This window comes from Dreissena polymorpha, chromosome 9 (assembly GCF_020536995.1).
Source record: "Dreissena polymorpha isolate Duluth1 chromosome 9, UMN_Dpol_1.0, whole genome shotgun sequence".
Classification (NCBI taxonomy): Eukaryota; Metazoa; Mollusca; class Bivalvia; order Myida; family Dreissenidae; genus Dreissena; species Dreissena polymorpha.
This window is the reverse complement of record NC_068363.1, coordinates 73,090,488-73,104,728: the sequence shown is the minus strand read 5'-3', so window position 1 is coordinate 73,104,728 and position 14,241 is coordinate 73,090,488. Positions and strand designations below refer to the sequence as shown.

The following is a 14,241-nucleotide window of genomic DNA, read 5'->3' as shown; positions in this document are numbered from 1 at the left end:
TATTTGGACTTAATGTGACTTGCATATCTACACTTCATGGTGATTTGTCAGGACATATTTGAAGTTTTAACTTATTCACAGGAGAAATATGAACAAAGATAGCTCCACAAATTTTTTACATTGTATGTGGACTGTCCAACCAACAGATAAATGGAGTCACTACAATGTAAGCTTGGAGGAGGAATAAAAACAATAAAAGATGTGTGATCGTGTGGTTTAGTATGCTTCCCACCTGCAGATGTATTCTCCCTATTCCACTGAGTAGGGCCAGTCTGTGCTCTGTATCTTTCTCCAGCAGGTCTTTATACACACTCAGTCCCGCATCATAGTTCTGAAAAGGAACACACATGTTTATACCACTTCAAACTTTACACCACCAGATAAACGGGAAAAGCATCTTAACCGCTTTAACAATTTTGTTTCTTATCATTTATTGTTTTTACCTATGTAAAGTGATACACCCTGACATGATGTCAACTGTTTTAACAAATTTTACTTAGGCTTTATAATTTATACCATTTCAACTGATATTAGCATTAAAGGAAATAGTATGTACGCTATATTTCTTTGTCAGTATTGATAGTTTGCTCTTTTGAATAATAATTTCATCAATTTGTTTGGGTATGAGAAAAGCAATTGTGTCATCATGTTCCTTCAAATTACAATACAAAGCTACACCACAACATACCTTCAGTAATGTTAAGACATTGGCAATGCTGTACAACACTTGTTTCTCACGCTCTAACCAAAGCTTTTGTGAGGCTGCAAAAAAGTTGGAAAAAAACACAAATGCAATTATACAACTCATAAGTACATATTAGCAATTAACATTCACCTAAACATATTTATACTGAAAACTGTTCCTTTGGTATTAAGCAAAATATGCACCAACATTATTAATTGGTAAACTTAAACTAATTTATTTGAGTATTATTCATAGAAAGTGAAATAATAAACAAATTGAGTAATGTTCTGAGTAACTGGGCTTGATGCATGTGCGTAAAGTGTCGTCCCAGATAAGCCTGTACAGCCGCACAGGCTTATTAGGGACGACACTTCCCGCTTTTATGACATTTTTCGTTCTTAGCAAAAATCCAATTTAGGCGGAAAGTGTTGTCCCAGATTAGCCTGTGCGGACTGCACATGCTAATCTGGGACAACACTTTACGCACATGCATTATGCCCAGTTTTCTCAGAACATTACTCAAACTGATCATACAATTTCAGCACCCTCTGGTGAGCTAAAACATAACAACTTTTTTTACATGCATCATTTTCGGATACACATATTTGGATAAAACAAGTGTATTCCCTAATATTCGGGACCAACTGACTTTAAAGAAAAATAAGTTTAATCCTCCCAAGAATCCAGCATACTGACTGAATAGGTCATTGGACAAAGCCTTATCATGATCTGGTGCTGAAATGATGTGTAAGGACCCACAGAATAACAATTGACTAACAAATGCAAGGCAATATAACCTCACATCTTTGAAGAGGCGCATACATTAACATATATTTTTTATTCCCCACTTGCTTTATGCTAGAATTTCCTATCTGTAACCCCTGGTGTTTACCTGCCCGACTCTCGGTTGATATGGTTATTGCACTGCCGTCCTCACTGTGACCTTCACCAAGGTTTTTCAATATCTGCAACAGAATCAAACCACATTAGCACACTTTACATTTTATAACAAGAAACATGTAAGCTTCTTACAAACACAATTTTAGTGCAGTATCTCCATTCAAAACAATTTATTGGGTGGAAAATGTTTTTCTAATTTTAGTAACAGTGACTTTGATCTTGACCTGACATGCCCCTTATACAAACCCAAGCTAGGTCTCCATAGCTTGCTTTATTATATACCTGTTTAATGCTTTAAACAAAATACAGGTAGTATCAATCGTTGAAATAAAAAATCCCGTATTACGCTACTCGCTGTTTCCAATTCCGTATTACCATACTAGCCGGACTACTTCGACCCATTTAATGACATCACATTACACGCACCGAAAATAGAAATATTTTATATTACGAAATATATTACGTAGTACATCGTGTGACGTCATTTCTGTGACAAAACACAATAGTTTTATCTAAACTCTGTAAGGAAATGTCGGACGTGGTGTTTTTTAACAGTAAACTATGTGTTAAAAACGTATTTTGGAGTGTGTGTTTATCATGCATAAATGTATTTTTCAATAGGAATACAATAAAATAATGTGGTTTAAACTAAGTTTCGATAAAGACATGGAAGATAGAAGTGGAAGTGCATATCGTTTAATCGTTTTTGTTATTGACATCGGATTAAAGTTGTCAACTTAATTGTTATCAAAATTGGATTAACGATGGCATTAAGGCAAGCGTGTCGGAAACCTTTGTTTTCTCGGTTCGAATGTTTACATGTTAATTTACATAAACTGTATTCATACGCGTCTTCAATAAACTATAGCGTACCCTTTTAGTCATTGTTTTGTAAGTTTTGTTTAAGTAAAAAATACATTTGTTAACTGTTTTCGTTAGTTGTTGTATATAATAAAAGGAATATTACGCTAGTCAATCGTTCCAAGAGTTTGTATCACTCTCGTGGCTTGTGCTATTTCGCATCACACTCGAGGCTCCGCCTCTCGTGTAATACGTCATCACACAAGCCACTCGAGTGACACAAACTCTTGGAACAATTGACTAGCGTAATATTCAGTATTTATGTAATGTTTATAATCATAATGGTAGGGTAATCCAAACTTATGATACAAACTCAAAACCACCCCCCCCCCACCCCCCCCCCACCCCCCCCCACCCGCTCTGCATATTCCCAATCTAAAAAATAGAATTTCAAAACAGGGGAATAAAATATCTATTGAAAGTCGAATTTTGTCTAATGGGCATGGATGCCACCGCATTCCACTTTTGTCTTAAAATGTCCATATATGTCACCAAAACGCTGTTAATGGCCAGATTTTACTATTACCCTTTAAGTGTGATATCGACCTCTGAGGTCATGAGACATCTGCTACATGCAACACTCAGTCCTCAAGGAAATCATTTGACCACTATGTGCGACCTTGACCTTTAAGGCAGGTTTTTCACACAAAATGTTGTCTTATAATGGTTTACATTTTTGCCAATCTAAAATCCATAAATATATGGCAAATTTACCTTTGACTTCAATGTGAGACCTTTTGAGGTTAGTATGGAGACAGGCGTTACACACAACAACTCTTCATATGATGGTTGACATTTTTGCATACATATTTCAAAATCCATCAAACTATGACAAAATTACAGCAATAATGTTCGCACAGACCAACCGATAAGACTTACAGACGGACAGTATGACTGCTATATGCTGCCTTCTTCGAAGGGGTGCATAAAAACAGTTTTCTGTCAATTATTGTACACTCTATTTCTTGTCATTTCTTATCAACAATAATTACAAAACATTTACTCTTACACTTTTCACTATCAAACATTCACACAAGCATGCATGGTTCACAATGATATCGAGTTGTGCATGCACATGTTTATTATCCTTCTTTAACAATTTCTAAAGTTTTGCTCATTCAATCTGGAATTTCTATTACATGATTGTTATAACATGCAACATATTTTGACTTGCAGGACTGGAGGTATTAGTCACAATTGTAACAAGCTCTAGTTTGACACCTAAAGGCATTATTTGTACATGTATATAAAAGCTTAATATAAAAGTTGTTATTTCCTTCAGATTTCTTCCAAGGATATTTTGTCAAAGCAAACTGTACACTCTTAAAGGTAGCTATCAACAGACATGATTGTGAAACAGATAACCTTCTGTATAACGCTGAGTAGATAGTAAAACCTGTCCAGGGTTTCCGAGGGGCGTCCAAGGTGATATGGCAACTCTGCATGCAGCAGACGCATGCCAAACGGCACCATTGATCCTGGATTAAAAATAAAACTGCATTTTCTCAATAAAATAAAACATATTATGTACTCTGAGCATACATTACCTTCTTTTTATAAGACTTTGTTTAAAATAAATTACAACAAATTAGTGCTTAATGGGTTAATGTTGTTAGAGTAAGAACAAAATAGTCTATACCAATCTTTGTTAGCATGGATTTAACAAGAGGGCCATGGGCCCTAAGGCGCTCACCTCAGACCTAAAGAAACTAAACTATTCTGGGAAGGTGGAGTTCAAAATAATAAAAGTACTTCATGAAACATAAATATCATCATAAGGTTTACAAGAAGAAATTCGCTCGCCACTGGAAACCATGCTCTTCAGAGCACCGAAGCCATTTTCAAAGTAAATCAAGATATTATAGGAACATATGTTCTCAGCATGTGAACTAAAATGTGACTAAAAAAGAGAGTTCACAATGTTTCACTATAGCAATACAAGAGGGCTTGAAAGGCCCAAAGTTGCTCACCTGAGATAACAAGATATTATTGGGACAAATCTTTTGACCAAGTTTCACGAAGATCGGAAAATAAATGTGGCCTCTAGAGTGTTAACAAGGTTTTACTAAAGCCTTATAAGGAAAAATGCCCCGCCCCCTGGCAGCCATGTTTTTCAACCAACCGGCATCATTTTTGGACTCTTCCAAGATATTATCGGGATGAATCTTCTGACCAAGTTTCATGAAGATCGGACAGTAAATGTGGCTTTTAGAGTGTTAACAAGATTTTACAATAGCCATATAAGGAAAAATGCCCAACCCCTTGGAAGCCAATTTTTCAAGCAAACATAATTATTTTCGAACTCATCCAAGATATCATTGAGACCAATCTTCTGACCACGTTTCATGAAGATTGGACAATAAATGTGGCCTCTACAGTGTTAACAAGGTTTTACTATAGCCATATATAGCCATATAAGGAAAAATTCCCCGCCCCTGGTGGAAATGTTTTTAAAGCAACCAAAACCATTTTCAAACTCATCTAAGATATCAATGGGACAAATCTTCTGACCAAGTTTCATGATGATCGGAAAATAAATGTGACCTCTAGAGTGTTAACAAGGTTTTACTATAGCCATATAAGGAAAATAGCCTCGCCCCCGTGGTGGCCATGTTTTTCAACCAACCGGCATCATTTTTGTCCTCATCCAAGATATTATTGGGATGAATCTTCTGACCGAGTTTCATGAAGATCGGACTATAAAATGTGGCCTCTAGAGTGTTATAAAGATTTTACTATAGCCTTATATAGCCATATAAGGAAAAATACCCCGCCCCATGGCGGCCATGTTTTTCAAGCAAACGTAACCATTTTCGAAATCATCCAAGATATCATTAAGACAAATCTTCTGACCATATTTCATCAAGATTGGAAAATAAATGTGGCCTCTAGAGTGTTAACAAGGTTTTACTATATATAGCCATATAAGGAAAAATGCCCCGGCCCCTGGCGGCCATGTTTTTAAACCAACCAGCATCATTTTCGAACTCATCCAAGATTTCATTGGGACAAATCATCTGAGCAAGTTTCATGAAGATCGGAAAATAAATGTGACCTCTAGAGTGTTAACAAGATTTTATTATAGCCATATAAGGAAAAATGCCCCGCCCCCTGGCGGCCATGTTTGTCAACCAACCAGCATCATTTTCGAACTCGTCCAAGATATTATTGGGATAAATCTTCTGACCAAGTTTCATGAAGATCAGACAATAAATGTGTTTCTAGAGTGTTAACAAGATTTTACTATAGCCATATATAGCCATATAAGGAAAAATGCCCCGCCCCTTGGCAGCCATGTTTTTCAAGCAAACATAATAATTTTCGAACTCATCCAAGATATCATTGAGACCAATCTACTGACCAAATTTCATGAAGATTGGAAATAAATGTGGCCTCTAGAGAGTTAACAAGTCAAATGTTGAAGCGGCACAACGCACGACGGACGACAGACAAAAGGGGATCACAAAAGCTCGTTGTGCTCAGGTGAGCTAATGATGCTGGTTGGTTGAAAAACATGGCCGCCAGGGGGCAGGGCATTTTTCCTTATATGGCTATAGTAAAACTTTGTTAACACTCTAGAGGCCACCTTTTTTTTCCGATCTTCATGAAACTTGCTCAGAAGATTTGTCCTACTGATATCTTTGATGAGTTTAAAAATGGTAAGCTTTGCTTGAAAAACATGGCTGCCAAGGGGTGGGGCATTTTTCCTTATATGGCTATATATGGCTATAGTAAAATCTTGTTAACACTCTAGAGGCCACATTTATTTCCAATCTTAATGAAACTTGGTCAGAAGATTCATCCCAATAATATCTTGGACTAGTTTGAAAATGATGCTGGTTGATTGAAAAACATGGCCGCCAGGGGGCGGGGCATTTTTCCTTATATGGCTTTAGTAAAACCTTGTTAACACTCTAGAGGCCACATTTATTGTCCAATCTTGATGAAATATGGTCAGAAGATTTGTGTTAATGATATCTTGAATGAGTTCGAAAATGGTTACGTTTGCTTGAATAACATGGCCGCCAAGGCGCGGGGCATTTTTCATAATATGGCTATATAAGGCTATAGTAAAATCTTGTTAACACTCTAGAGGCCACATTTATAGTCCGATCTTCATGAAACTCGGTCAGAAGTTTCATCCCAATAATATCTTGGATGAGTTCAAAAATGATGCCGGTTGGTTGAAAAACATGGCCCCCACAGGGGCGGGGCTATTTTCCTTATATGGCTATAGTAAAACCTTGTTAACACTCTAGAGGTCACATTTATTTTCCGATCATCATGAAACTTGGTCAAAAGATTTGTCCTAATGATATCTTAGATGAGTTTGAAAATGGTTTTGGTTGCTTTAAAAACATGGCCACCAGGGGCGGGGCATTTTTCCTTATTTGGCTATATATTGCTATAGTCAAACCTTGTTAACACTCTAGAGGCCACATTTATTGTCCAATCTTCATGAAATTGGTCAGAAGATTGGTCTCAATGATATCTTGGATGAGTTCAAAAATAATTGTTTGCTTGAAAAAAATGGCTTCCAAGGGGTGGGGCATTTTTCCTTATATGGCTTTAGTAAAATCTTGTTAACACTCTAGAGGCCACATTTACTGTCGGATCTTCATGAAACTTGGTCAGAAGATTTATCCCAAAAATATCTTGGAAGAGTTCAAAAATGATGCCGGTTGGTTGAAAAACATGGCTGCCAGGGGGCGGGGCATTTTTCCTTATATGGCTATAGTAAAACCTTGTTAACACTCTTGAGACCACATTTATTTTCCAATCTTCGTGAAACTTGGTCAGAAGATTTTTCCCGCTAATATCTTGTTATATACATATAAAGAAAACTGCCCCACCCCCTGGCGGCCATGTTTTTCAAATGTTCACGACTATTTTCAAACTCATCCGAGATATCCACATTACCAATGTTTTGACCTAATTTCATGATGATTAGGCAAAAAATGTGACTTCTAGAGTGTTTACAAGAGTTTTTACTAGATAAATATAAGGAAAAAGACCCCCCCCCCCCCTAACCGCCATGTTTTTTTACCGATTCGAACCATTTTCGAACTCAACCGTCGCATCTAGGAAACAAATGTTCTGACCAAAATTCATGAAGATTGGACAAAAAATGTGACTTCCAGAGTGTTCACATGTTTTCACCATATACATATTCAGAAAACTGCCCCGCCCTCTAGCGCCATGTTTATTCACTGATCTGGACCATTTTCAAACTCGTCCAAGATATCAATGAAACCAATGTTTTGACCAAGTTTCATGATGATTGGTCAAAAATTGTGACTTCTAGAGTGTTCACAAGGTTTCTCTATATAGCAATATAGGGAATACTGCACCGCCCCCTGGCGGCCATGTTTTTCAACCGACCGGAACCATTTTAAAACTCAACCAACATATCATTAAGACAAACATTTTGACAAAGTTACATGAAGATTGGGCATCAAATCTGACTTCTACAGTGTTCACAAGGTTTTTCTTTTTTTTGACCTAGTGACCTAGTTTTTGACCCAGCATGACCCAGTTTCAAACTCAGTCGAGGTATCAATGGGACAAATGCTCTGACCAAGTTTCATGAAGATCGGACAAGAAATGTGGCCTCTAGAGTGCTCACAAGGCAAATGTTGACGACGGACGGACGATGCACGACGGACAAAAGGCCATCACAAAAGCTCACCATGAGCACGTTGTGCTCAGGTGAGCTAAAAATTGCTAAACTCAAGGGCAGTAAACTTATGAAATTAAAAGATCACTGAGTATGAAAATAAAGTATCATGCATCTTAACACTTCATGGTGATAAAATATTTCAAGTTCCAATGCAATCCATTGAGAAAGGTAAAAGTAGTTTGCTCCACTTATTCATGACATTATATGCATACAAACCAACTAGTATAGCCCCTTTCAAACTTCATTTGCAGTTATATAAAAAGTGGCTTGCAATTGTACACTTGATGCTGCATATTCATATATTTACATATTCCACGTTTCAAATCATTTGCTAGAGAAATGTTTCAGAAGGTCGCTCCACATTCGTATAACATTATATGTGGACAAACCGAACAACATAGTAACTACAATATGCACCATTCCAAACTTTATTTACATGGGTATAATACTTCTTTTGCTTTCTACATATTTTGTATATAACCTAAGATATAGTTATAAAACTGGTAAACTTAAAAGGATATCAACCCCAGGTAATACGTAACAGAAACTGATAGTTACACTTTCACCTGAAGCCAACATAATTGTTAAGCAAGGAATGTGCTAAAGTCCAGAATGTCATTGCATAATTGGAGACCGAAAGATCAACAACTCAAGATTTGTCACTTTATGACTAATATTATTGCACTCCTTTTTCTCTTATATGCAAGGGATGTGCTTATAATAAGTCAAGAATGTCATTAAGTAATTGGGAACCAAATGATCAACAACTCAAGCTTTGTTGCTTTATGACTAATACCATTGCACTCCTTTTTCTCTTATATGCTAGGCCAAATAACTCAGAAAAGTGTTAACTTTTTCCCACATAGAAGCAAAGTGAAAATGGCTATGTGCAAACAGCATAAAACCAGAACAGCCTGAGAGCAACTCACAGTCTGTTCAGGTTTTATGCTGTTTGCTGCTCATCAGTATCTTAGGGCTGGAAATGAAGCCTTTAAAACTTGAATTTAGTAAGAAAGGTCTTTAATTAAATTAAATTTTCTACGAGACAACGAATGCATAAAAAATACATATCTAAATGGTAAAGGGTTAATCAATAGGGATGACAAAAATGCCGTACGCATCTTCACCTCTCAACCATGGCAGACTTGAAGTTTCAATTTAATCAAAAGAGAAACAAGCAAATTCGTTAAATTGATATCCCCCGCCAATATGTTTCTGGACACAAAAATGTTATATTTGACAATCAAAAAAGCATTTTTTCAAGATACAAAAGGCCATAACTCTGTTATTAACAGATGGTGTACAATGCCATTTGGCGTGCATCATCCTAGTATCCATTTATATACTCATACCAAGTTTCAATGAAATCCGTCAAAGCACTTCCAAGATATGGGTCCGGACGAACGGAAAGATGGACGGAAAGACAGACAACGCCAAAACAATATCCCTCCGCCAATGGCGGAGGATAATATAAAATGTTTTGCATTTGGCAAATTTTAATGTAGATAAACCTACCCACAGAATGACAACAATATAACCCCTTCAAGCACAGGCTTAATTATTATTCTCAGTAGCAATGCCATTACGCTACCTCGTTTGCCAGGGTAGTTTGTTGGGTAAAACTCATAATAGATGTCAGGGGTGTCAAGGGTCTTGAAGGCTGCAAACTCGGACTCCAGAATGCTGTACATGCGTAGCTTCATCATCAGGCTGAACCTACAGTGCCAGATCTACAACAGCAATATGAGTTGTGTTCTGAGAAAACTGGGCATAATGCATGTGCATAAAGTGCCATCCCAGATTAGCCTGTGCAGTCCGCACAGGCTAATCAGGGACGACACTTTCCGCTTTTATGACATTTTTCGTTAAAATAAAGTCTTTTCTTAACTAAAATCCAATTTTTGCGGAAAGTGTCATCCCTGATTAGCCTGTGCGGACTACACAGGCTAATCTGGGACGACACATTATGCACATGCATTAAGCCCCATTTTCTCAGAACACAACAGCAATATAGTCTGAAATTAACATAACCTTATGCAAGTATTACATATGAACCACAACTGTTTTCTATTTGTTTTAGGCCCAGAACAATCTCTGAATAAGCTATCAATAGAGATCTTATATCATAACTCATCTACCTACCATCTTCTAAAAGCCCAGGCCAAAAGAACAGTCCCTAATAACAGTTCTGACAGAGTAATCATACAGCAACAGAGGTTCACTACTTGCTAACACAATGCAACTGAAGTCAGATATACCGAGCACAGGATTTTAAGTTACGATCACAACAACTTAATTTAAGTTACGATCACAATAGCTTGTTTTAAGTTACAATCACAACAACTTGTTTTAAGTTACAATCACAACAACTTGTTTTAAGTTACAATCACAACAACTTGTTTTAAGTTACAATCACAACAACTTGTTTTAAGTTACAATCACAACAACTTGTTTTAAGTTACAATCACAACAACTTGTTTTCAGTTACAATCACAACAACTTGTTTTAAGTTACAATCACAACAACTTGTTTTAAGTTACAATCACAACAACTTGTTTTAAGTGACGATCACAACAACTTGTTTTAAGTTACAATCACAACAACTTGTTTTAAGTTACGATCACAACAACTTGTTTTAAGTTACAATCAAACAACTTGTTTTAAGTTACAATCACAACAACTTGTTTTAAGTGACGATCACAACAACTTGTTTTAAGTTAAAATCACAACAACTTGTTTTAAGTTACGATCACAACAACTTGTTTTAAGTTACAATCACAACAACTTGTTTTAAGTGATGATCACAACAACTTGTTTTAAGTTACAATCACAACAACTTGTTTTAAGTTACGATCACAACAACTTGTTTTAAGTGACGATCACAACAACTTGTTTATTTTAAAGGTATTCAAAACATAAGATTCGCACACAGCTAGTGGAACATCGTTTTATTAACCTTGATGAATGGATTATATCTTATTTTACAATATGGACAAGTTTACAAACCTGTAATGACTTTGGTGAATGTGTTGTGGGGGTTACCATAGCAATAGCAATTGACTGACCAATGTCTGTGAGGAGCTGAGTAGTCATGTCTATTGCAGCCCTGTAGCATCCTGCTTGCTACAAAATAGATGCAAAAAGCACTGTGAATGTGGGGCTTAACCCTTTAACCTGGAACTGAATTTTAAAGGCCTTTGCAAACAGTTTGGATCAAGATCAGACGCCACAAAACGTGGCGTCTGATCATGATCCAAACTGTTTGCTATTCTGATAGTGGTCTTTGAAAAAAAGTGAAGAAAATGATGATTTTAGAAATTCAGCAGACACCAATTTAGCAGACGACAAATATCCCAGCATGCAAAGGGTTAATGCATGTGCGTAAAGTGTTGTCCCAGGATCAGTACAACACTTTCTGCTTTGTTTTAATCTTACTGTTTTAAGGAAGTCTCTCTTGAACAAAAATCAGGTTTAAGTGAAAAGTGTCGTCCCTTATAATTTGAGACCAAACTTTAAACATGCATTAAACTCCATTTTCCCTGACCGTGGTTCAGGTGTTATCGATGAGCTATGATATGGACTTAATATGATAATATAAACAATTTAACATCATGTATCTACCAGTCCCATTTAATTGTTGCAGCACATAACGACTATTTCACAATTGTGATATTGACCTAAAAGCGAGCACCAAAGATGCTGCGTGTCATCTTAAAACGAAATGAAAAATGTTAATAATGCACAATAGCAAAATAGATCTTAGGCACATGAACATCGGCAGTCATTATTAACATATAAAGACTATCAACAAAAATCAAGTGTCCTATGTCACATTGACTTTTCTATGAGCAATAAGGTTGTTGCATGCAAAAAGTTTGTCCCGATATTATGATAATTTGTGCCATTTTATTACAAAAACCAACTGAAAATACATGTCAAAGTTATGAGCAAGACATCTACACGTACTTTCACTACAATTATGCTTATCAGGACTATGCAAAAACTTCATGAGTAAAAGTTTCCTTTGAAATTTACTCAACAAATATATATAATTCAACCTGATATTCTTAAAACAAGAGATTGCCAAGCCATATTGTCCCCTACCGGTGAAACTCCACCATTGTCAGTAAAAAAAATTTTTTATATTATTTGTTGCCATAGCAACCAGAATTCTTGACATAGGAACAAAATGAGATGACATGCATAATCTCCATATTGCCATCTATCCATGTTTAAAATTTCATGAAAAATATGAAGAACTTTTAAAGTTATAAAAAGATCCAGAAAAGTGTGACGGACAGACAGACAGACTGACAGACGGAGCGCAAACCATAAGTCCCCTCCGGTTTCACCGGTAGGGGACAAAAATGTGTAGTCTGCGCAGGCTAATAATGGACAACACTTCCCCCTTTTATGGAAGTTTGTGTTAAAAGTAAGAAACTTTGAATTGAAAATCCAGTTTAGGACGTAAAGTCCTGTCCCTGATTAGCCTGTGCAGTTTGGGATGACCCTTCACCCTCATGCCTTAAACCCAGTTTTCCCAGAACGCGGCTCTACATTGTATTATACCATGAGTTTGACAAGTCCATCGACATCTCGGGTGACAGAGCTAATAGTCGGCACTTTGCGTTTCATGGCTTCCTGTTCCCCCATGTACTTGTACACGAGATCACGAACTGGGTCACCCTGAAATTGATGGAACTGAGCAATGACCCTTGAGCTTGAATTCATTACAAACAAGCAATAGAGGATCTACAAGTTCAGTATAATATATGTACATTTTGTTAAGTGATGATACATGTTCCAAAATAACAATACCAAAAACAAACAAACTTTAGATAAACAATTTAAACAAATTATGCCAGTACAATGATGGATACAGGGCTTAACAATAAGAATTCACCTAACTTAAATGTTTCTATATTTGACTTCTTAAAAAAAGAATATAAAACTTTGATAAATATTTCCATGCAACTCATAATTTGCACACAAAAAAGAACAACAATTATTTGGTGAGCACATTCTTAGAATGTCTCAACAAAGTACTGCATACTACATGCACGGTAAGTAATTATGTATGTATAAGTGTTGACTAAAACATTGTCTGCTGCAATAAAATGAAAAGGAAAAAAGTCTAAACATATTATCTGATCTGATCAAACAATCTTCATTTTCATTTGAACTTTGATTTCTATTGGTTGAGTGAGAGCTTCACAATATGTTTAGCACCGTTGGGCAAAGTGCTATGTAGAAGCTAAAATGAAGTCTCAAAGTAGTCACCTGTGGCTGGGTGACAACAAGACCAGGAGTGACAAGCATGCCTCTATCAGGAATGTAGCTGCCCTGCACATGTGTTGCCATGGCAATCAAGATGCTCTTGGTCGTTTCCGATGGCAACCATGAGTCGTGTTGTCGGTCAGAGTCACTCATCTGAAGGGTAACAAAGAAATTATCATCCCCAGCAGCATCGTCTGTCAAGTTCTGGAATGTGTTGATCGAGTTGTCAGTGCTTGTCAGGGAATCTGCAACAGAAGGCATTCTGATTAATGTCTTATGAAAGATATAATAATGATAGGTGTCATCTAAAAACAGAGTTTGTCAGTTAAACAAATATATATGAGAATCAATATGGGAAAACAGGGCTTAATGCATGTGTGTAGTGTGGTGTCAGATTACCCTAAGCAATCCACATAAGCTCATCAAGGATGAAACTTTTATGGTATTTTTTGTTGAAAAGAAGTTTCTTTTTAGCAAACTTCTATTTAGGTGGAAAGTTTCCTCTGTTGTTTGCCTGTGCTAATATTTTACATGTATCACCTCATGCGGTTTCAGTAAGAAGCAATTACAAATGTATAACTGAATATTTTTCCTTTACTCAGACCATTCATCATGCCTGAAAGGACTATCTTACACCCGTTAGCTTTAATTTTATTTTAATGCAAGTTGGCAATAGAAAACATGAGTAGAATAATAATTTGAACTTATTGATTGTTATGACATCGCTTAATGTTAATTTAAACAAGAGATGTGTTTGTCAGAAACACAATGCCCCCTATTGTGCCGCTTTGAAGCCATATATTTGATGTTTGACCTTGAAGGATGACCTTGACCTTTC

General features: G+C 36.5%; 1 protein-coding gene across 4 annotated transcripts in view; it reads right to left on the bottom strand.

The window, feature by feature from the left end:
* The window catches only part of LOC127844404 (trafficking protein particle complex subunit 12-like), a 28,885-nt gene that overhangs the window by 9,357 nt on the left and 5,287 nt on the right, over positions 1–14,241 (bottom strand). For all 4 annotated transcript variants that reach the window (XR_008032709.1, XM_052374555.1, XM_052374557.1 and 1 more), the window contains exons 3-10: positions 13,407–13,648; positions 12,696–12,812; positions 11,133–11,249; positions 9,718–9,856; positions 3,812–3,924; positions 1,578–1,650; positions 689–762; positions 233–331 (exon numbers count right to left, since the gene is read on the bottom strand). Coding sequence is in view for 3 of the 4 variants with exons in the window: in XM_052374555.1 (XP_052230515.1) it covers positions 233–331; positions 689–762; positions 1,578–1,650; positions 3,812–3,924; positions 9,718–9,856; positions 11,133–11,249; positions 12,696–12,812; positions 13,407–13,648 (974 nt within the window). In the remaining variant the exon portion in view is untranslated. The remainder of the gene's footprint in view (positions 1–232; positions 332–688; positions 763–1,577; positions 1,651–3,811; positions 3,925–9,717; positions 9,857–11,132; positions 11,250–12,695; positions 12,813–13,406; positions 13,649–14,241) is intronic.